This window comes from Passer domesticus, chromosome 11, assembly GCF_036417665.1.
Source record: "Passer domesticus isolate bPasDom1 chromosome 11, bPasDom1.hap1, whole genome shotgun sequence".
NCBI lineage: Eukaryota > Metazoa > Chordata > Aves > Passeriformes > Passeridae > Passer > Passer domesticus.
The window spans coordinates 19,138,336-19,161,555 of NC_087484.1; the positions used below are offsets into that span (position 1 = coordinate 19,138,336).

At 38.7% G+C, this 23,220-nt stretch overlaps 1 protein-coding gene across 8 annotated transcripts in view; it reads left to right on the top strand.

The window, feature by feature from the left end:
• Positions 1-23,220, top strand: part of STAG1 (STAG1 cohesin complex component) — a 156,298-nt gene that overhangs the window by 53,429 nt on the left and 79,649 nt on the right. For 7 of the 8 annotated variants that reach the window (XM_064386114.1, XM_064386115.1, XM_064386117.1 and 4 more), the window contains 2 exons: positions 1,333-1,512; positions 12,871-12,967. In XM_064386114.1, the coding sequence (XP_064242184.1) occupies positions 1,333-1,512; positions 12,871-12,967 (277 nt within the window). The remainder of the gene's footprint in view (positions 1-1,332; positions 1,513-12,870; positions 12,968-23,220) is intronic. The other variant, XM_064386118.1, reaches the window with a different exon arrangement.

A 23,220-nucleotide genomic window follows, 5' to 3' on the forward strand; every position in this document is an offset into this window, starting at 1 on the left:
AATCCTAAGTGCAAATGTTATCCAAAAAACTTCAGAGATTGTACCATTATTTTAAGCTTTCCAGCTTGCACTTCTATGCAGGTCCTTAATTGAATATTTCCAAGAAGCAGTTGCACTCTACCTTGCCGTTTGCTTCAGCCCTCTGGCCCCACCTCTTTTAAAGCAGTGATCCCTTTTAAAGCATGGGGAAAGCTGGACTTGCAGGGCTGTCTTCTACCAGCTCTCTGCCAGAAATTAGATCCCTTTCCTCTGCAGTAAAATTCTCAATGTGCCTGCACTGTAATATGCAATTGACAATGCTAACTTTGTGTTCTTTACTAAAAGCATTAATAGAAACTCATCTGACAATATACTTGAGTAAACGGTGCCATCAGGATATTGTCCAAAATTTAGTCTTTGAGTTGCTTGTGTGTTGTCTTCTTTAATGTAATTCCTCACAATAGCTTCATTGCTGTGTGGAAAACAGCAGATTTTGCTTTTGTTTGCCTCACAGTAGGGAGAAAGAATAGAATATGGAAGTAAGAAATCTGATGTTATTTTCCCCAGAATTTTTTTGTCTATTTCACAAGTGGCCTAAATTCAAAGCAAACTGTTCAGTAGGTGAGTCTTGACAGGTGGTGTCTATACCACCTGATTAAAGCATTGAAGAACAGAGAGAAAATTTACATTAAGTAATTTAGACTCAAAGGGAAAATGTTTTAACTCATAAAATTTTGAAGAAAGATGCTGTTATGGTGATCTACTAAACCTGGCTGTACAAATTCGGTGATTTGAGTTGAAGAGCGGACTATGTACACAGTTTCTTATAAAAGTTGTATGAAAATGAAAATACAGAAAATGAATGCTAATGTGGCAAATGTATTTTTAATAACTTTCTGTCTTAAAAAGATCATTAGTTAAGATCACCAGTTTATTCTCAATATCTGTGCTTGTGTAAGACTCCCAATGTCTGTGTTAAGTCCCGAGACTGACATGGACTGCTACTCCAGCACTGGGACTTCACTACTGTCTTGGGGTGACCACTGCTTACCTTGGCATGGCAGTGGCTTTTAAATAGTCCCTCAAGAGCTACTGATAAATGAAATCATATGTACCTGACTGATAAAGTCCTGAGCAGCCTGGTTGATTTTCCTAGCTGACCGTGCTGTGAGCAGGAGGCCAGGCTGGAGACCGTGGAGATGCTTCCAGCCTGGCTCATCCCGTGATCTTTGTGTGCGTAAGTGTATGTGAGGGTGTAACCACGTAATGCCTATGGATTATAAAGATAAGCTGGGTGTCTAAAGAAACACTGGGTGATTTCAGATGTAGCTATAATAAACTTTCCCTCTGCTGGTTTTCTTTGCCCAGTCTGCCACGAAGAAACCCCGGAAGTCCCCGGCGGACAAGGGGCGTTCCGACGCTGGAGCTCGAGGGGCGAGCCGTGGCAGAGCCAACGGCCACCCGCAGCAGAATGGAGAGGGGGACCCTGTCACCTTGTTCGAGGTGGTTAAGCTGGGAAAGAGTGCTATGCAGGTAAAATGTCTCCTTGTGTTCCTCCTCACAATTCGGTGTGTCCTGACTGGAGTCCAGTCTAAGCTATGCTTTTGTAAACAGTAGTATTTTCTCATGACTGCATTGGTCCAACAGGCTGTGTAGGATAAAGTACAGGGCTGAGTGGGTTCTGATTTAGGGCTGTTATGTATCCTGCTGAAGAACAAGAGACCTGGCAGGGCCATATGTTTCAAATTCTCCATTATTTTGTTCGTTACTCCTAAGTTAGAAATATATGTTGATATTCAGCAGTTCATTAAAGTATATTATGTAGCAAGCTTTATGTGGGCAGAAAGTGTATGAAAATAATGATGAATCCAAGCCTTTTTTGTTCACTTGTTTTTTTGACAATACCTGCTCACACAAGCAGTTTGGAGCCCTCTGCACTGGAAGTTGCAATTCTGATTTCTTTCCCATCAGGACAGCAGGTGAAGGATAAACTATTTGTGTAGACTTCCACTGAATCTGAGAGAAAGCACTGACACATCCTGAAGACAAATTTTTATTTATTGTAAAATAAATAAGGTCATCCAAGTTGCCTTTAGAAATGTTTCTTACCCTCTTATGCTTTGATGAGTTCAGAGGTCTTTACAGGATGTGTAGGGCCAGGTGAGTTGCACCTCAAGACCCTGCACAGAGGATTGGTTTTGAGTGTGTTGTGTGGTTTTTAGTAAGCTGCTGTGCTGCAGCTCTTGGTTTTGATATGCAAAGGAGAAACAATGGGCCAAAACACTCTTCAGCCCATGCAGTCCAAAGCCAACAGTCATTCCTGCTCTGAAGCATTATTTAAGCAAACCTCCTTTACTTTGCATTTCACCAACCCAGGACTTAGGCAGTATCAGTTAGTTTATTTTAATGCTGACTAACATGAGAATAGTACAAATTAGTAGGAAAATTAGGTCCTAAGTCCCATTCTCAATATTACTTTTAGTGTAGCTAAAACCTAAGCCTCTTTTAAGTCTCACAGAAATCAAATATTGCAAATGAGTGAAAGTTGTTGAAAATTTCCTGTCTCAAACCTAGAAAGTATGAGATTTAATTTTAAAGAAGTAATACACAGGAAGGAAATGAAATGAGGATTTTTGTTCTTCATAGTTTCTGTGTTTACACTTATTCAGGATTGACCCTTCTTATCTAGTAGGTGAAGACAGAACAAATTTACTTGTGACAATGCTATGGATTCCTTATGCCTTTTTTCCCTACAACAGAGCTTCCAACTTTGTTTGGTTTTCAGCACTTTTTCAAATTTTGTTTTTGGCAGGAATTGAGGAAACATCTGGAGTCTATTTTCTGGTTTTACTGTGGTACAGAACATACAATATACTTTATGTAGTATAGTTGACTTAGAGTTATTGATATTTGCAGAAGCCAAATGGAAAAGAACGGTGACTGCTTTGATATTTGATGACTCTGTGTGTATGTGGAATTGACTTTGCTACATTTTATCTATTTCAAAAGAGATGCTGACACAAGTCTCCTGCAGATTAAATAAAAAAAAAAATTGTCTGCATGTTTGTATTAAGAAACCTTTGGAATTCAGATACAAAGGAATTGTCTTGAAGTGGAGAATTTGTAAATGCATGTGGGTATTGCATGTATATGCATTTGTATGTGTATATGGATGTGTGTCTGTGTATTCACACATACATACCTCTATGCACAAAGCACATAGGCATAGACACACACACACCCACCCTGCAGGTAGGAGAAAAAGTACACAGCACCATCTCAGCAGGGGAGGCATTCTACTCAAATAGTAAAGGAATAGGCCAGAGTGTTTGAAGGCCTTGGGTACAAACAGGCATAAACGACTTGAGCCCTAATTTCAGGAGTATGCATTGCTTGGGCACCTTTGAAAAAATTACTGATGGTAAAAATATCCTATAAAATTAAAGAAACCCTATAGTAGGAAAAAGAATGCAATTCAAATGTGATTGAATATTTTTTAACTTGCACTTCTGGACAGTCCTCTCACGTGAAACCAAGGTTCTGTAAACCAAACTTATTACTATCTTTATACTTGTATTTTTCTGTAATAGCTTAGGGATTTTGGTGTAACAATTAGGAATGCTTGTCATGTTTGTTCTTAATAGTTTTGATGCAGGTTTTTTTGTTCAGTTTTAGCAATTTTATCAATATTGCAGTTTTCAAACAAGTGCCATATATTTGTATTTGGCTGAACATATTATTTCTCAATATTTAATTATTTCCCTGTAATATGAACATACTTTTTTTCTAGTGCTCCTAAGTTTGCTTCCAGCAATGAAAACCCAGAAAAATTCAATTATATATTCTGATATTACATGGAAATAATGTGCTTTCGTTTCTGATCTATCTGCTCCCACTGTTTGCTTTCAGATTTTTTTTTTAGTTGTTAGATTTTTCTGGCTTTTGATGCCAATTCATAAAAGTCTGTTGCTGAATTCAATTCTCACTTCTAAGCTTCTCTATTTTGGTTCTCACAGCAGGATTCATTTATTACTTCTCTTCAGGCTTATTGCTGGTTCCTTCTTCCAGGGAAATAAAATCAGTTTAATTTTTTTCTATTTAAAGTATACATAACTCCAGGACTGCTCTTTGCATAAAATCTTTGCCTCTGTCATGGGGTGTAGCTTGTGTCTTGCTTGAACTCTGTAAATCTATGTGATGCCCAAATTAAGTTGGTATCACACAGTTGTCAGTGGTTTTCATTTGCTCTGTAACCTTTTGTACAGTCAGTGCATCAGAAATTGTTCTGTCATCAGCTCTCTGTGTATGAAGTGTGCCATGACCTTCTGCTCCTCCTTTCTACAGGTGCATTTTCAAGGGTTACTCCATTAAGGCTGTTCATAGAACTTCTTTAGTGGTTTTTGTTTTCATAGTTAAACACGATACTCTTCTGCTTTTTGTCATTTATTTCTTCCATATATTATTTTTTAGTTATGTTGTGGTGACAGCTATATCCTTTACATTTCCCTACTCTGAACTTCCATAGGCAGAAGGGTCACTATCAGCATTTCTCATGTGCTCAGCTGCCCACTGGTGGGAATGAAGGCTTGGGTGAACCTCTTCTCTTCAGCTGAGCCACCCAGGCAGAGACTGACTGGTAGATAAAATCTTCAGACATCTCTATATTGGTCTCTGACCCTGCTGTTAAGATGACAGGAAAATAAAGAACTTGTGATGAGATTTTGTTTAGGACTCAGACTGCAAATTTCTTGTGAGTCATGACCAGTTATCTGTAATGAAGTTTGTACTACTGGTGGTCAAACCAAGCGTAGAAGTGTTCTGCTTTCTCATCTGCAAAGGAGTTTTGTTCCCCTAAAACATCAGAGAGAATGGATCATCAGTAACTTTAGGAGGTGGTCAGTACCAAAACATGAACAGATCTGTGCCTTGATGATTCTGCAATATGCTATGCATTACCAGTCACCCTTCATTGTTGTTAGCAGTTCACTACAGAGTAGAGGGTGATTTTGAGAGAAAAAATATTTTAAAAATTGCTGCCTCTGCTTATGCTCAACTAATAAAAGGTAATCTTGGTGTTGATTAGACATAGTTCAGAATAAATATGGCTTCATTATATGCCAGCAAGTATTTTAAGATAAGTATCCAAGTACCATGGAATTTTTCATGGTGCCACCAGTTCTTCCTTGTCTTTCCAGAAATCAGGGATGCACAGGGTTCGTCACTTGTTCTTACCTGCACTTCTTGGCACATGGGGATCTGTGTCCCTTGAGCTTCCCTCCCTGTCCAAGTGAAGCTGTATTTGTATCACTGCTTACCCTGCCTTGGGAAGTCCATCTCTGGCAGTAGGTCAGACTTATTCCTGATTGGAGTGACTGTAGAACCATATTTACCTTATGCAGGAGGAATTACATGTGCTTTTACATAGATCCTTGAGATTAAGACCATCAGAACAGCTGTAACTGCATTGCACCAAAAATCCAACAGCCTGTCTCTGACAGTGGCAGCTAAGAAGGGGAATCAGGTGGCAAAAAAGAATTTTGGGTGTTCTCCCTACCTCTGACTGTTGGCAGTTCAGGGCCACTGTGGTGTCTGTGTTCAGTGGCCTTAATGGCTCTCCCTTCTCAGAGCTTCTTTTCTCCCTCTAGAGTTCTTTTTTGCCAGATCACATCTCTGTGTCTCCCTCAGCTATTTCTGAAAGTGATGGTCTGTGAAGATTAAAAATATACAGATATATATTAAGTATTACCCATGCTTTTTGTGTTAAATGCTTGTTTTAGTTTAATTGTAATTTATTGTATATTAACTGCTGGATACTCCAGTTGAAGGATGGATAACTCAGGATTTTCCCAGATTGTCTCAGAAAGTCCTTAGGAGTTTGAGTATGCAGTCTCTAAAGTTTACTGGGAAAAATGACTGCATCTATTACTAACATTTAAACTAGTATCTTCATTTTGCTCAACAGATTTCTTTTGTAGCCTAGTCTTGCTTTGCTTTTAATTGTATGGTACTGAATTAAAAGAAGAAAATAAAAACTAGGTACATGTTTTTATACTTGTTACACTGGGAACAATTTAGCCACCAAATGAAGCATTAATTAATTAGAAGATTATCCCTTAATACCAAATTAAATTTTCTGCAGTCATCACACAAGGCTTCTTTTCTTTTGTGATTTAATAAGATGTGAGATGATTTTGCTGTTAAGTGCCAGTAGTGCAGTGTGTGAAAGCATTTGTACCTGAAAATACTCGTTGTACTTGAAGGCAGAGAAGTCTTGTGCTGTCTAGACTGTTGATGTTTTTTGAACTGTCTGGGGTGATCTGTGAACCTTTTACAAACTGTGCTAGCAAAGGAATGTGAATCAGGTGTTTTAATAAATTGATGGATCTCTTGCTGGAATAACTCCATTTTGTTTTAGCGCTCCTCCAAGAATATTTTCATTCTGGTGCTCAATATTTATGAGCAGTTTTGATGTTTGTGGCATCATTCATGCCTGTGATTGGCTCAGCTTAAACAGACACAGCCCCTTGGAAATGGTGTAACATGTCACCTGTGAGAGATGAGCACCTGCAAGAGTTCTGTACCACCGTAGAAAATCTTGCTGGGAGCTTTGTATGGTGCACCCACCTTTGTGAGCACTCAGGTGAGGAGCTGCTGCTCTGAGTGTTGTGGATCTGCTGGGCGAGAGTGCCCAGCCTCAGGAGTTCCTGTGCTTTGAGTCCATTTGAAAGCAGACTTTTCCCAGTACCTTTTGTGCACTCATTGTAATTCCAGTTAACATTTATCATTCTAATATTATCCTAAGAGAATAGTTAAGGTTTTTTTTTTTTCTTTCAGTAGTGTTTTTTGTCCCAAATGGTTCAATGTAACATGTTACGTTAATTTCCCTGTGTATTTATCTTTAATACCCAGTCTATTGCATAGAAATACATATTTACTCAAAGTGCCAAACAGCTAATCCTGTATGAAGAGTATAAATTCCTTAGTTTTATTGGGAAGAAATACTTCTAGGGTTATATTCCTTTCCTCTCTGTACTTCAAAAATTAAAAAGTTACGTAGGTAGACATGAAGAAAACAAATTTTCATCTTTGCTTACTCTTACCTAAAGGAAGATTTTTGGGTTTTTCTAAAGAAAAAAAATTCAACTTACCAGGAAGTACATGATAGGTGTTAGCAAAGTATGAACTCTTTCATAATTTAAAATTATGATCCTTAGAGAAAAAGAATAAAGTGCATGTCCTCAAGCTGCAGTTCATTTTTATTATCCTTCTATTACGTTTTCACTGGGTGTATAGCAGACTTTCTGCCTGCAGTTTGGAATACAACCAGGCACTCATCCTGGAGTGTACTGCCCAATCTAAATTGCAGCTACTTGCACACATTAGGAACTACCTTCTCTGCAGTAGCCATCTGTATAATTTCTTCAATTTTGACAAAATTTATCCTTAAAATTCAGTAATTCTTCTTTTTTTTTTAAACCCAACCTGAACGGATTCACTTAAAAAATTTTATGAAGTGTTTTAAGTCTCTCACTACTTGTTTGTTTTTTTTTTCCCCCATGGTCCTTAGTTTTAGTGTACTAAGTTCTTCTCACTATGTATTAAAGTGAATTTTCTGCTTTTCTGTTTCAGTTGCTCTTTATACAGGTTATTGAAATATTTAATGTCACCGTGCATTCCTTTTTTTTAATCAGTTTCAAGTTTCATTTGAGTGACTTTGGCTTTTTGCTGAAGTTGTTAGTGTAAGCTTTGATTTTTGGATTTTTTTCTACCTTGATGTAAACGCATTGTGCACCCGTTCTAGAGTAAATTTTTTCTTTCATATTCACTGTAAATGAAGCATGTCCATGATCAGTTGTATGAAATGGAAAATTATTTAAAGTTCTTTATACTCAATTTCCCTTGGTTTACAGTTGACTGAGATCTTCCATTTCAACATGAACTTTGTATATGGTGGCATTTGTTTTCCCTTTTGTTTGTAGCACTGTTGCCAGATTGTTACTTAATTGAAATTGTGAAATAGCTTTTTTTGAAATCAGCTTTCATTAATATTTAGTGGGACTGTGCTAATTTGCACAAGCTGGCAAGGTGTCCTCTGCAGTCAGTCCCTCTGCTTCCTCCAGCCCTCAATGCTCCTAAATTCTCTCACACTGGAGGAATATGAAATGCATCCATAGCTGCAAAGCCTCGAGGAGGCAATAAGATCACTAGCTTCATTATTTCATTCATTGCATCTGACTTGCTTTTACTGGCAACCCCAAGCTGCTGTTCCCCTTCAGTATCATAAAGTGGTTTATCTTTTAGCAGACTTTGAGATGTGAAGGTCAATATTTCTGCAAGTTGATTGATTTGAAGTTGTTTACTCAGGCTGTGGATCTATTCTGCTTTTTGCATGACTTCATTTAGGCTTATTTCTGTGGGGTTGCTTACCTGGCATATTCTTCAAATTATGCTCCATGGTAGTTCTTAAAACAGACTCATCAGAGTTAATTTCTGTGAGATTCTTTTGAAAACTATTGCAAGCTTTGGAAAATCTTTGTACTGACTCTACATTTGTACCATACATCATCTGCCATTTAAAGGAAACCTTGATTTTTTTACTCAGTTCTCATAAGAGTAGTAGCAATTTCATAATTTTAAAAAATGGTTGAGTCTTATTTTTGTGAGGTACATGTATGGACTTGTTGACTGACTCAGAGATGTGGTGCATGTGTGTGTCTGTGTGCATGTGTCTAGGTGTGTCCTGGCAGCAGGGAGTGGAGGAAGGTTGTTGGTGTTACTGGAGTCATTTGGAGGTTTTAGCTATGGAAGTGAGCTCGTTGTGCCTTGAAGTTGGTGAATCCCAAAAGCGTGGATGTGGTGCCCTTGGGCAGGCTGCAGCCAATGTCCTGTTGGTCATGTGCCTCCCCAGAATGCTGAATTTATCATGTATTTCATGCACAGCCTGTAAGTGCACGTTTCCATGTGGTAAATCCATGCTCCCCACTGCATCTGTAGGTGAAAACATCTGGAAGCAGATGGGTACCACTGCAGCAGCTCATGCAATCTATTGCTGCCTTCTTTTCTAGGTGTTTTGTGGAAGTAGGCAGGGAGACTTGTGGGGATGAATTCTGGGGGATGGAACCTGCTTGTAGCTACCTCCTTTCTGAAAGGTCCACCTGGTCCTTGTCCTTCCCTGATGTCACCTCATGTACCTTCAAGGTGTTAATGATCTGTGCTTGGGACAGGAGACAGGGAGGGGCAAGAACAAGAGGTCTGGGAAAGGTGATCAAGTGTGGGCCATTTCCCTGAGTTTGCTCTCAGATTTTGTATAAAAAGAGGGTTTGCCGTTACCTGGGGCCTGTTGGTTAGAAAACCTTGTTTTTAATATGAATCCTTCTCTCTATGCATATTTATGCAAAATAATTCCATTTCTGGCAAGGCTTACATGTTGCACCATTTGCTACAGTGCTGCCTGTGGTTTGATTCAATTTTTTGCTTGTATTCCATTTTTTTTGCATTACTGCTGTTTTGTCTTGGTTCAGTTGATACTTGGTTTCCCTTTTGGGTCTGATGTGTGTCATTTTTATATTCATCTAGTGTTTTCAGTTTTTATAGCTCTTTTCAGTTACACCAAAAGTCAACAGTTTGATTAAGTTCCAACTGTTGTAGCATATGTAGTCTGGCTTCATCATCTCCTGTTGCCTTAAACTGTAATCTCTAACAAAATGAGGCAGCCAGCATGCCAGGCGTGCACAGGGGCTGTGTGTGGGGCTGTGGGTGTTATTTTGGGGCACTGATTTTTAGGGCTTAGTGAATGCAGTTTGTGTGGCTCTGTGCTGATGCTGGCAGGTCAGGTGCCTGTGTGTGACTTGTTTCCTGCAGCCCCTCAGTCAGTGAGGCTCTCTTGGGGCAAACACAGCATTGTGCAGCTCAGTTATGTTGTCCAGCTCTCCACAGGTACCTGTTCAGAGCAGGGAGTTGCACTGGCTGTGCCTGGGTGTGTCACACACAGCAGGGAGTGCCAGGCCACTGTGGAGCTTGTGCAGGCCAGCTTAGATCAAAGGAGCCCTACCCACAAATTCAGATTTTACTTCCAGCTTTGTCAGTTCTCTGGGAGGTCAAGACAGTCTTTGCCTGCTGTCCCTCTGAGAACCTTTGCTCTGATTTTTCTGCTTTTCTTATCTGCTGCTGGCACTGAAGACTGCATTGCCTCAAGTCTGGTCCCCAAGTCTGGAGATGAGCCACTTGTCTTTATTTTTCTGTAAATGGCATGATGGCTCTGGGTTGGAAGTCCAAGTGCCACACTGGTAGGACAGAGAGGGCCCCAGAGCCCAAGGACACAGCGTGTCCCACACAATTTTTTTTGTATGACAGACAAAAAATGGAAGTGAGAAGAACTGCACTGATTCTGCAGTTTGAGATAGTGCTGCAAAAATCATTTAAATAATTTTACAAAAGAAACAGAAGCAAATTTTAAAGGTATTCCTTCACTTTTTTTTCCTTGGCTCTCCACTTTTTTAAGTGAACCCCAGAGGGGTTCATTGGCATTATTTATAGCACAGTCCATGAGAAGCTGCTATGGTATGGCTGAAGGAAGGGGCAGTGAGTTGTAGCAACAAACAGGAGTAAGACAACGTGGGAGGGAATTTCTTGGGCCAGCCCTACTTCCACGGGGAGTGTTTGCTGTGAAAACTCAGCTGTGGATAATGAACAGATGCTGGGAAACTAGTTACTAACACTCAGGGAAAGCAGCTGAGATTTCCCAGGCTCAAAGAAGAATATAGTAGACTTCAGAAACTGTCAAGACGTGTGACAAGAGTGGGCAAGGATAAAGATACAGAATTATTTCTGAGCAAGCCACATGGCACAGGGTGGGATTATTCTGCCTGGAAAGAGGTGACCAGATGGAAGCATGGAAAATGCAGACAGGGGGTTGGAATTTGTTTTTTCTTGTTTCATAAGAATTGGGTCACATAAATGGATTAACAATTTGCAAGTTTAAAACACAATTCTTTCATTTTGCAGTGACTAATTAACCATTGCATACTGCTGCAAGACAATGTAGATATGAAGCTGGTTTAGACAGACACATCCATGAGAGAAGAAATTTGCTGGGGTCTTAAGGGTCTGGCACAGTAACTCAGAAATATCAGTGTATTCTTGCCCTTGTCTTATGCTTTCCCCTGCATGTATAAGCCCTCTTGGGCAGGTGGACCTGTTGTCTGGCTCTGCATAGCTGCTGTTTTCTTTAGTGTAAAAAATAGCTCTGGCAATTGCCTGTTCTGATATCTACAGTAATAGAGCTGTTCAAACAAATCTTGGAAATTGGTAGTACACCAACAGCCTGGTCATTAAGCTCTGTCAATATTTGGTGTAGTAAATACTTTTTACATTTGGCTACATTTGGTTTCTGTGCCCTGGAGAATTTTGCTGATTGATTGAAATGATTGATACTTCCAGGAACAGATTTGAATTCATGATGAAATAATGGTGATATAACATTTCAGATAACTGGTTTTGTGCTGCTTCCTCAACTTATGTGAAGCTTAATTAGTGGCCAAAACTTGCTTTCTAATTTCTTCTAAGTAGCAGATGGACCTCTTTTTAAGATTGCTTCTCCTACTGTGAGAGTGTGTGTGTGTGTTTTGAGAGGCAAAACCTGTGAAAACTGAGTTTCCTGGCAAATTGTGTGTTTAGAGATTGATGCTGGTTGTTGGATAACATGATAGTACTGCTAGTCTGCTCCTGGCTCCAGGGTGAGTGTAGTGATGTGTGTTCAGCACAGAGTGCTTTGGCTCAGTTCAGAGTTCTGTGTGTCTCTGGGACATGCACAGGTGGTTTGCTGCATCCTTTTCCTCACACACCTGCCAAGGGTAGCCTTGGGAGTTTGCACTTGGATAAACTGGAAACTGAATTTTCCAAGGTCCCTCCTTTCAGCTACTGATTAAGAAAAAGGCAGATTTTTCTAAGAGATCAAATTGTTTGGATTCTTTCTTTCCTATTGATTCCTTTTCAGCATGGTAGAAGCCAGTTGTGTGGGCATGGTGGGGTGTTTGTGTGTGTGGTTTTTTAAATTTAATTTTGTAGAAATTCATTGTAGACCAGAACTGTCCAGAATAAACAAATCTTATTTGCAAGGTGTGCTCTGATAACATCATCAAGCTTTTCCTAATGAATGCTGTTGCTTGTGTGGAACTGAAAAGTTTGTCTTTTCCCTCATAAAACAAGTAAAGCATAGTATTTGATTACATTAAATATACACAATTCCTTACCTACAGTGTTTATGTAGCTGAGGAGCTTGGAATATCAGAGATGATGAAAATAGCTCCTGGCTAACTGTAGTTCTGAGGGCAGTTAAAAACTGACTGAGTCTCCTATCTGTGATCCAGGTAGCTTACAAACGCCCTACTTCTATGTATTAATTTATTTACTATGTATTCCTCATTATATTTTGTTTTCCTGAACTATTTACAGTGTTCCTGAGTGACTGACTGGGATATTTACTATGAAATATAAAATCAGTATTTATCCCAAAGTATTTCTACTCATCAGTTTTCTGGGAATATATGTTGGTCATTCTGAATAGAGTAACAATATTTGGGGTTTTTTTCACCACAATTTTAAAACTGACAAAATTCTCTAAGTAGTTTTGGGGAATTACAGTAATTTCAATTTGACCTTGTGTTTGTATGATGTAATACCAGAAAATGGTGCATATAATTCTGCTCTCTAACAATATTTGTTCTGTCTCCACCTTAAGAGAAGGTGCATAGATATATGAATTTGTACACTTGTATAATTATGCAAACTAAATGCTCAATTATAAAATTATATTCTGAAAAGAATAATTCATTTGCCTTTGATAAAACACTTTTTAAGAGTCTCTGATAAGTATTCTTTTTTTCTTGACAGTCTGTGGTGGACGACTGGATTGAATCATATAAACAAGACAGGGACATAGCACTTCTGGATTTAATCAACTTCTTTATCCAGTGTTCAGGATGTCGAGGTACAGAACATGGGAAACAAGTTGTATAGAATAAATGTGACCTACAAACGTGTGTTAATGCAAATGCTGGTAAAGATGGGGAAGACACTTGGATTGGTGCTCCTTGTGTGCATGGTTTGTATAGAAATATTGTCTGCATTCCAGAATAACTTGATTTAAAGCTTGTTTGTCAAGGGCTGCCCTTTCCCTTTCTCACTTTCCTGTCATCATGCTAAAGTGTACAAATCCTCCCAGAGACATTCTACTCATCATCAGCAGGAGAGAAAAGATCTGGTACACCAGGTAGGCATAGCTTTATTTTTCCTTTCTGTTTTTTTCCCAATTTTTTTATTGCAAAAAATTAGTAGGTAACTATACCTTAACTTTGATATTTTTTCTTTCTTTTTAGGAAAATGATTTTTTTTAACTGAGGAGGAAGGAATCAGGCTGCAGTTCACAGCAAGAAAGATTTCCTGTGGATGTAGCACCAGTGGTATTTGTTCCTCTGTGATCCTTTATCACGTCAGCAGCGAGTGCCCTGCCTTTTATACCCTACTTAAGCAGTCTCCATTACCAGGCATGCAGCAGTCAGCCATTCCAGCATTCTGTTGCCACACTGTGCCTTCTAATGAATTTTTCATGTGTTGTCTTTTTTCTGTTAACTCAGCCTTGAAAAGAGATAGAGCTCCACTCTCTGTAGTGCCCAGAACGAAATTACTGTTTTCTGATGCTTCCTAGAATTTACTTTGAATAGAGTTGAAAACAATTCAGAAATTCTTTTTCTTCATTTTGTATCTGATGTGGGAATATACCTTTAGGCATCAAATGGGCTGGATAGAAGTCCCTTTTCTTCCTTCTTAAGTATAAGGTGAAGTCTTGAGCATCAGAGAAAAGAAAAAGCTTTAGAGAAAAGAAATAGGAACCATCAGCAGCTTCAGCAACCCTTTTTCATAGCTGAAGGTAATAAACTTATTTTGTGGATGACAGGAAACACTGAAGCTCTGGGAGCATTCTGTGAAAGGGCTGAAGGTTAGGGCTTAGGTTACCAGCCTGTGTCAGTGTCTGCACTGTTCACACAGAGCCCCTGAAACATTTTTCGGTTGTGTTTGGCAGCTTATGTGAACGTAGTTGTATTCTGTGTGCTTTTTCTTTTTTCTTTTTTTTTTCTTAACTCTCTCCTGAAGGTGTATATGAAAAAAAGCAACCCCACAAGCTTATTTGCAAGAATTTGGGCAGCATTAAACCAAAGGCATCCTTGGCCATATGTTATATTGTTGATGCAAGCTTTTGGTGAAGGCATGTCATAAATATCTTCATTCCCCTGCTGCTCTCTAATCTATTCTCCCTTTCTTTCTCCTCATTAGAGAAAGCAGCACTCTGATAAGACTCCTATTTTTTAAACCCCTTGTTGGTGAGTGATGCAGGCTGAATGCCCACTGTCAGCCATATGCTGCTGGAGCAAGTGCTTCCCAGAAAAGCTTTCTGCCACTGGCTGGGAGGCAGCAGCACTGCGAGTGCCTGCTGTCATTGACTTGCTTGGCTTTTCTTTGAATGGTGACTTCTCATTTTCACTGCTTTGCTCTGTATCCCAGGGCTATCTCTGCTGAGCTTCTTTCAGTGCCTTCTCCCAAACAGGAGAAAGGAAGCAAAAATTTCTTATCCCCCAAGTCTATAGTGTGTTTGGGAAATTTATTTCCATGCTGGAATTTTTGCAGTGGCTACAGTAATAGCTGTAGAACAGGGTTAAGATCCTGGCAAACAGTGCAGTTCTTTCCAGTTTCCAGTAATATACTTATTTCTAGAATAAATAAGAGCTTATCAGAAGAGAGTGGATTTTATTGGTAGTCCACTTAGGGTGAAGTGCATACCAAGCTGTCCTTAATGGAAATGAGAAATATGGGTTGTTCTGTATTTTGGGAGGGAGACAAAAATTCTTTTTCATGGGAAGATCATATGTTATGACATCCTTATTTCACTTTAGAGACTTCATTGACATTCTTGCTTATTTCTTGCCATTCCTCATAAATAACCACTCCTTGTGAATCTCAATGATTGCTTTATCTTCCTTAATTTTCTTCTTTTCAGTTTGCTCCACTAACATTGTCTTGGATTCTTCAACCTCCTTTCCCAAAGTCTGATCTAAGTGCTGACTGAAAATATATCTAAGTTTGTGATCATTAGCTGAAGGGAGGAGGACAACTAACTTGGGATGAAGTTTCTCAGGAAATTGTCATCCTGGGTTTATAAATCTACCATTTCAGTAGTGCTTAGAATCACTTGATATCTAAATACATGTAAAGTACATTTAGCTGATGTGTCTTTCAGAAGTTTTGAGCAAGTGGAAGATTGTGTGTCCATTAACTGGCTTTAATTAGAAATCGAGGCACCAAACTGTTACATTTAGCAACACCATTGATCCTGAAAAAATACCTTTCTGTTTAGAGAAACATTGATGTATTTATCCCATTTTCTTGGGCAGCACAGATGCTTGAATGAACCTCTTGGCATCTTCCAGCTTTGCTTGGAGCTGTTGCTGAAATGAGAAGTGATCTCTTGTAAATATGAGTAAGCAGGTATATTATGTAAATTATTAATACTAACAATTGTTAAATTAGTGGCTCCTACAGGTGAATGTAAAAGATCTGTGTAATTTAAAATTCAATAAATATGCATTCAGTAAATATTCAAGCATATCTGTCCTTTGTCAACACGTCTGATTCTCTATTTAATGTGTGTCCATTAAAAACAGAGGAGATTAGGTTTTAATGTGACTCTAGTAATCTGTCTAAAAACACAGAGTGCTATTTGGTGTAAATGAGAAGTTTTTTGTATTAAACTGTCAAAATATCTCAGTTCAATAAGCAGATTTGCATGGGAGTTGGTCACTTGTCATGTCATCTTTCCTCTAGTTTGCCTGCTCAATCTGTACATATGTTGCCTTTGCTAATTTTGATTACAAAGAAGTTAAATGGTTATGTAAAATTTTTTTCTTTATCTTGCTTTTTTCCTTTGAGAATACAAAAAAGTCTCTGTCTTTCACAGCTTGTCTGTGTAGTCCTTTCTATCATGTTACGTTGAATTTTTGTGGCAGAAAAATGGTTAACAAGGACTGATACATTCACCCATTCATTTTTTGTTTCTGACCCTTTTAAAATCTGTTGCTGCTTCTAGAGGCAGGATCTTGTATCAGATAGTCCTTTAGAAAGGTGAAAAGGTAAGTGTTAAAATACTACTTCTTTGTGGAAAAACAGCAAAAATGCTGTTTGTAGTCCTTGAAAATACAACAGGTATGTCTATTGGTAGTAAGTGTTTATTTTCCATGGGATTTACAATCTGTAAAAGCAGGTGGTGGTGTATTTACTTTCTTATTTCAGGAGGAGCAAAATTTCAGACTTTTCAATATTAGGTAACAGGGAACATTTTGACATTAGCTTATTGTAATGATAAAGCCCTTTTTTCAATTAAGTGCCACTGGACTGGGGGTGGAGATGTATCCACACTACTGAAATTTCCATCTCCATTGTTGTGCTTTGGTCTGCAGCATTGTGGATTCAGGCACCCTCCTCCCTTGCAGAAATGTTGCAGTTCAGTGTTCAGAGTTTTCTGGGGGTTTTTGTCAGCTCTTTTCCATTGCTTTCTTTGTAGGAACATACTTTTGGTTTCCCTTTTTTTTCTCTTTTGAATGTTCATGTAAAGCACAGCATTGAGTGCTGAGCTCTGTGAGCTGGTTGCAAGCAATCTGAAATGTCTAATCAGCAATATGTACGTGAGGTCCCAGAAGGATTATAACTGTGTCAGTGTGATGCTGCATCAGGGCTAATTAACTCTGCCTCTCAGACTGAGTAATTAGCTCAGGTATCCTGCTCTGCTGCTATGACAACCAGGCTGTTTCCATTTCTGGAGCTCCCTGGATTTAGAGCTGACTTGGGTATCTGCATGGCTGTCAGCTTGTGCCTTCTGTTATTGATAGAAAACAAACAGAAAGCTCCTCGAGCACTCTGACCTTTCTGCATTTTCAAGGCAGAGAGCCATGCTTGTGGAATAAATATTTTTTTTCCTAACCAGAAGCAATTAGTGGTTGAAACAGCCTCTTCAGCTGTGAAGGAAAACCAGCCACTGAGTCCATGGGAGAGAAGAAGCTTTCTTTTGCAGGGGAAAAGGGTCTCACGTAATTGAAGAGGAAACCACTTGACTGCTTTCAAGTGCACAGTGAAATTATTCCCATTCCTTCTCTCCCATCCATCTTGTCCATCTCCATCATTAGCCTTCCCTCTCATCTGTTTTCTGCTGGGTGAGCCAGCAGAACACCTGTACATTTCTGAGCAGGTTTTGAGATGTGGTCATCGATGAGCAAATAATTCCAGCTGTCGCCTGTCGGCCTGGATTGCTGGTGCTGCTTAAGGCTGGGTTTTTCTCTGTTGTGAGTAAGCAGAGATCTGTCTGACTCTTTCCTCAGGGCTTAAAGCCAGACTCCTTTGTGGAGGTTCTGCTGTGAATCAAACACTTGGGGTTCCACAGTGTCTTCCCACTTCATCCTTGAGTGCCTGGTTGTTCCTCACCTGTTGTAGATCCTCTGTCAAATTCTGATTGAATGGCATAAACTGTGCCAATAAGTGCAGGAGCTCTGAGGTAGTTTGCTCATTTTGATTTTTATTAATGTTCTATGAGCTTAATTAAGGGCAAACTAATAAAGTTTCTGCTTTGCCAAAGGAAATTGAAGGCTAAAATCAGGAAAAAGCAGCACAGAGTGGCCATTATATGGTCTGGCAAAAGCAGTGAACAAGCAAGTGCTTACTTTGCTGTTAGAAAGAATTCCAGAAACAAATTACCCAGGAAATAGTGTTATTTACTCTGATTAATAATATTTTAATAAGGGGCTGGAACATGGTAATTAGAGAAATGGTCTAAAAAAAAAGAGTGTCCATGGTTTTGTTTTGGGATTGATGGAATAGTTGTTCTGTACAGGTGGATGTGATGGACCACAGAGATGATTTTGGTGAATCTAATTCACTGCATATGGGCCTTTTGCAAGGAGCTGTAGAGAGTGAAAAATGTTGCTGACTTTGGTGTGTGTTAAAAAGCTTTACCTCTTGAGTCATTCAGTTATTATTAACGAGTTGGTATCATAAATATTTTGTATTGTGACCAAATTAGAAAATATTGCAATTCATTGCATTGGAGCTTGTATTTTTATTAAGTATATAAAGTCTGCATTCTTACAGTTTCTTCAACGAAATCCCTTTTCAGTGTGTGAATATAGGGGAGAATGTTACAAAATAAGAACTAATATACATTTTGAAAAATTGTTACTTACTTCTGTAGGATTTAAGTCATAGCAATGGCAAGGATTTCTAAAATATTTTGTATGCATAGTATAAAGAAATAAATGCATTCCAGTAACTATAAAGCAGTTAAAAACATGCCATTAACCACATTAAAAAATAGGAAGAGTAGACTGGAGGATGGAAATGGCTTGATATTAATTTCATGTGTGGTGTAGATAAACAACTACTGAACTTTGTACTTCTTGGTTCTGAGCCTTAAGGAAATTTTTATAGTATGTTTATCTTGAAGTGAAAGCTTACAAAATTCAAACTAAAAATAAGATACAATGGTTTGGTTGGAAGGTAAATCAGATTACCAGGCATGCATTAAATGTTTCATTAGTTCTTTAAATGTCTGTAGGTAGGGTTAAAAAGTTCTTATCTGACACTTGACAATTAATATGGTTACGTCAAAATCAATTTTCTGTGAAGAAGTACAGATAGTTAATATCAGTTGACATTCTGGAAATTAAAGCCTTGGTTTTATTGTGTGTATAGTTTCAAATCAAAAAGGTTTTTACTATTTCTTTGTTTGCTGCTGAATGTATTTGTACTTGTCATCTCATGTGCTCTCTCTTCCTTACTATTTCTTTTTCCTCTTCAGCTCTTCAAAGATTCTTTGGCTATAAGAAAAGTAATAACAATTGCTTTCTTGATTCTTTTAAACTCTGCTTGTTACTGTCTTCTGGGGATGAAAAGGGTTGAAGAATTAAAAAAAAAATCCCATCTGAAAGTCTAAAAATGTGTTGAAGTAGTGCAATACATTTTATAGCCACTTGTGAACTAATGGAATCTCTTTCCCAAAAGATGTATCCTGCTACTTTCAAAAACAAGTGGGAAGAAGCCATAGGAATTCACTTTCTGTGCAGGAGACATGAAGGAAGGGCACACTGGTTTGTGGTTTGAAATTCTGAATGAAATACCTGCTGTGCTGATTTCTGACTGCAGTCCAAGCTTTGAATTCCCTCGATGAATTGGTAGCAGGAGCAATAGTAATTTAAACCAAATACATCTTTCTTTATTACTTGCTACCTGAATATATCAAACTATTCACATTGCATGTACAACAGCAGACCAAAAAGGAGCTGGCTTAAAAACAGCTGTTAACTAATCTATGGGTATGAATTAATACAAACTTTTAAATAATTTAAAATAAATTTATTGAATTAATTGACAGAACTCATGGTACTAGAATATTTTAGAGTAAATCTATAATGTAAGGAAAGACAAATTAGCTCTGAAGTGAATTCTGCACTGCTAGTTCTGTATAATAAGTTCAAATCTCTGCTGAAAATGAAAGCACTCCTTTTAAGCTTGGAACAAAGTCTGTGTTCTGCCCCTGTGCACTACTAAGTAAACTCAGAGCTTGTAAAATTATTTTTGGCACTGCTCATTGGAGAAAAAATTATGCAAGGAGTTCAAATACTATTGCCTGTTTTCTACTATATTAATTTAATTACATCCATATTGATCTGGAAAATAGTGCTACTCACATGATTACAGAGGTGAAGCATGAGGAGTCTCTCAATTAGGCCATGCTTTTAATGCTGCAGCTTTTCAAGAGAAGAACAGTAAATATCTCTTGGTATTAATAATTCTGGATAGTTGCTGCCTTACTAGCCAGATCTGTGTCATTTCCTCTTTATTTATGGGGGTTTTTTTTCTGTATTATACAAATTTATTACCAGAGGAACACCCTCTGTATTAAGCAGGAGGAGTAAAAGCCTTAGTCTGATTTATTTTTGCAGTATTATTCTCAGACTTGTGAACAAATAGTGTCAGTGCATGAGTTTGCTAGCTGTGTGTGAGATCCATTGCTGGATTTACTGTAGATGATAGGTGCTTCCTGAGAAGACAAGAACTAATTATAAAAAGCAACCAAATAGCACTAGATCTTAGATTCTTTCTGACTGAATTACAAATTGGGAAAGTACTGATGTCTCTGGCCTTTCCAAACATGCAAATGCTGCTGAAGGTTTAGTCAGACCTTCTGCAGACCAAGGATAGGAATTAAATTGCAAAAAAGATATTTCTCTCAGCAAACACTGTAATTGCAGTTCTCTCTCTGCATTAATGAAGTCATAGACTTATTTGATTAAGTGCAGGGCTGATACACTGCAGTAATTGTTTCTGAAGAGAAGAAGATGGGGATGATAAGGAAGAGTCTCTCTCCTAATGGAAAAGTGGTATTCTCTGTCACAAAGGAAGTGGTTAAACCAAATCCAATACTCTGGTAATCTGCAGGCATTCAGTAATAGCTGGATATAATAAAAAAAGCTTGGGTTTCAAAGAAGAGCCATCCTAAATTGGAATAAGTGGACTCCTAAGCAGATGCAGTCCTGCTCACATTCCACCACTGCCTACTTATTTCTTTATTTGTATCAGTCTGCTCAGATTGCCTCTGTTGTCTTTAACCTGACCCATGACCAGGTGAGCCTTACAATGGTTCATGTCATTTTAACTGGAAGGTACAGCATTTTCTGGCACTGCTGCAGTCTAAGTCATTACAGGGCACAGTGGTGTAAATAGCCTTTACCTTGTCTTTTCCTTTTTTGCATGCAGCAGGAAGGGTGGTGGAATGGTTTTGGGTGCCTGGAAGGGTAGAAAGGGGTGTTGTACAAAAGTGCTCCCAGACCCTGCAGGAGCAGCCAGGAGTTCCCTGGCCAGCAGCCTCTGTCCCCTTGTTTAAGGACTGATAAACCCAGCAGAGCTGAGCCCAGTTCCTGGGTGACTGTCACCAGCTCAGACACAGGTGTAGAGTTTTATATTTCTTTCTGATAATGCAAGTAGCTTAAATTTCAGCTTTGAACCACTGCTGTTGGCCCTCCTGTAGCATTGGCCCTGAGTGTGAGGGGTGTAGCTCAAAGCTCCTCAGGCTGATGAGAGCCCTTTGCCTCAGGAGCAGTCCCTGGCCTTTAACAGGCACCATCCTTTGTGGCAATTGGCTTCTACAAAGTCATTACATCATTTTTGGGAAAAGCAAAAAATTTGGTTTTCCAAAAAACAAACCAAAAAACCCACCAAAAATTTTTGTCAAAAAAATTGACAAACCAAACTTTTTACTACAATCTCTTTTCTATATTTTGTTTATTTCATCATTATTGAAATAAATGTTTTGGATAACTTAAAAGTTCTTGTGACTTGGGAAAAAAGGGCCTAGAAATACTTTCTCACTTATGAGAGTGAAAACAAACTGTTTGTATATTTTGTTACAAAGATACAGATGTAGTGGAATTTCAATTTGTGATGACATAAATAATGGCAGTTTTCTGTACTGTTGGTTCAAACCTTCTTTGCCCCCCACTTTGATTTTCAGCTCATGTTCCTCAAGTCACTTGAATTAGCCATTCAAAGTGACTTTTTTTTCATTGATGACAAGGAGGTAGATGTATTTCAAGAAAACATCTTTTAAGGGTGAATTGGATAAATGGCCAGTGATGGAGTATCTTTTTGCTCAGAACAGTGAGAAGGTTGAGTTAGAGTTAGCAGCAATTTGATCTCTTAATTTTCGAACCATTTGCAACAGGTTGAATTGTCTTTTCAACCAATCACCACAGAATTTTCTTCCAGAAGGTGTAAAACTTTCTATTAATATAGAGAAGAAAATATGTCAGTCAATTCCTGGCACCACTTTTGGGTATTTCAATACCAGATTGAATCTTAAGTCCTGATAAACAAAGGAATGAGATTGAACTTCCATTAATTTTTTTTATCTGACTTACAAATTATTTAATCATAGTGATAATGGTGCAGAAAGCCAGGCTGAGTTACTCTTTGTTCTCAAAATTTGTTAATTAATGTAATTTTTTCTCTTTTTCATTTTTTTCCCCCACTTTTGCCCCTGAAGATGCCAGGCTTGTGGGGCTGGAACCAAATAGTGAAGGTTTGTTGTTGATGCAGAGATACAGAAATTTGCCTTACTGGTGTCATATGCTTATTCTGAAAGAATAAGAATAATTTTTATTAAGAATAAAGAAACAGATTGTTCTGATTGAAGTTTCATTCTTTAATGTATTTGTTGTCAACTTCTAACTAAACCCATGGATTAGAGTTTAATTGTTGATGTTTTTGTTTGGAGTTGCTTACCCTTCTGTCAAACAGATACTTCTTTTTCCTTCCTTTTTGTGGTGTGCAAATACACTTGAGCTGTAAAGGTTTTTGAATATTTTCTGTCCTGTGCTCAGCTCCACTTGTAGCAGTTACAGGGGAAGGTGGCAAGCAGGAAGGGTTCCAGCCCAGACCCATTAATAGAAGCATTTGCAAACCATTTTGTGTAATAGCAGTGATGGATATTCTCACTCAAATTTTAATATTCAGCCCTTTTTTCCCCTCTGGTTTCTATGGTAGCCTGTAACAGCAGGATTTTTCTTCACTTATGTTTTGTGTGTAAAAATCACTTTATAGAGCTCTGAGGTGGCTACTTCCTTGGGAAGAGCAGGCTGCTTTTGGGGAAGGAGAGCAGTCCTCAGCCTGGGAAGGGCTCCTTTCTGCCTGTGCTGAGCAAAGCTTGCAGTTCCTTCTGACTGGAAACAGGGAGAGACATCATACTGTGATGAAAAATGCATTTAACCCTTAGGGAGTTGGAGACTTTGATCTCATGCAGACAGTTTAAGGTGGCTGGGATTGTGACAATGGGCAGTCCTCCCTGCATTTCTTTATTACTCTTGTCAGCCTGTAACAACAGCAACCAAGTATTAAATGTCACAGAATCTCAGGATAGTTTGGGTTAGAAGGGACCTTAAAGCTCCTATTGTTCCACTCCTTGCCATGGGCAGGGACACTTTCCACTGTCCCAGGTTGCTCTAAGCCCCATCCAGCCTGGCCTTGGACACTTCCAGGGATGGAGCATCCACAACTTGCTCTGGGCAACCTGTGCCAGGGCCTCACCTCCCTCACAGGGAGGAATTCCTTCCCAATATTCCATCAAACCCTGCCCTCTGGCAGTGGGAA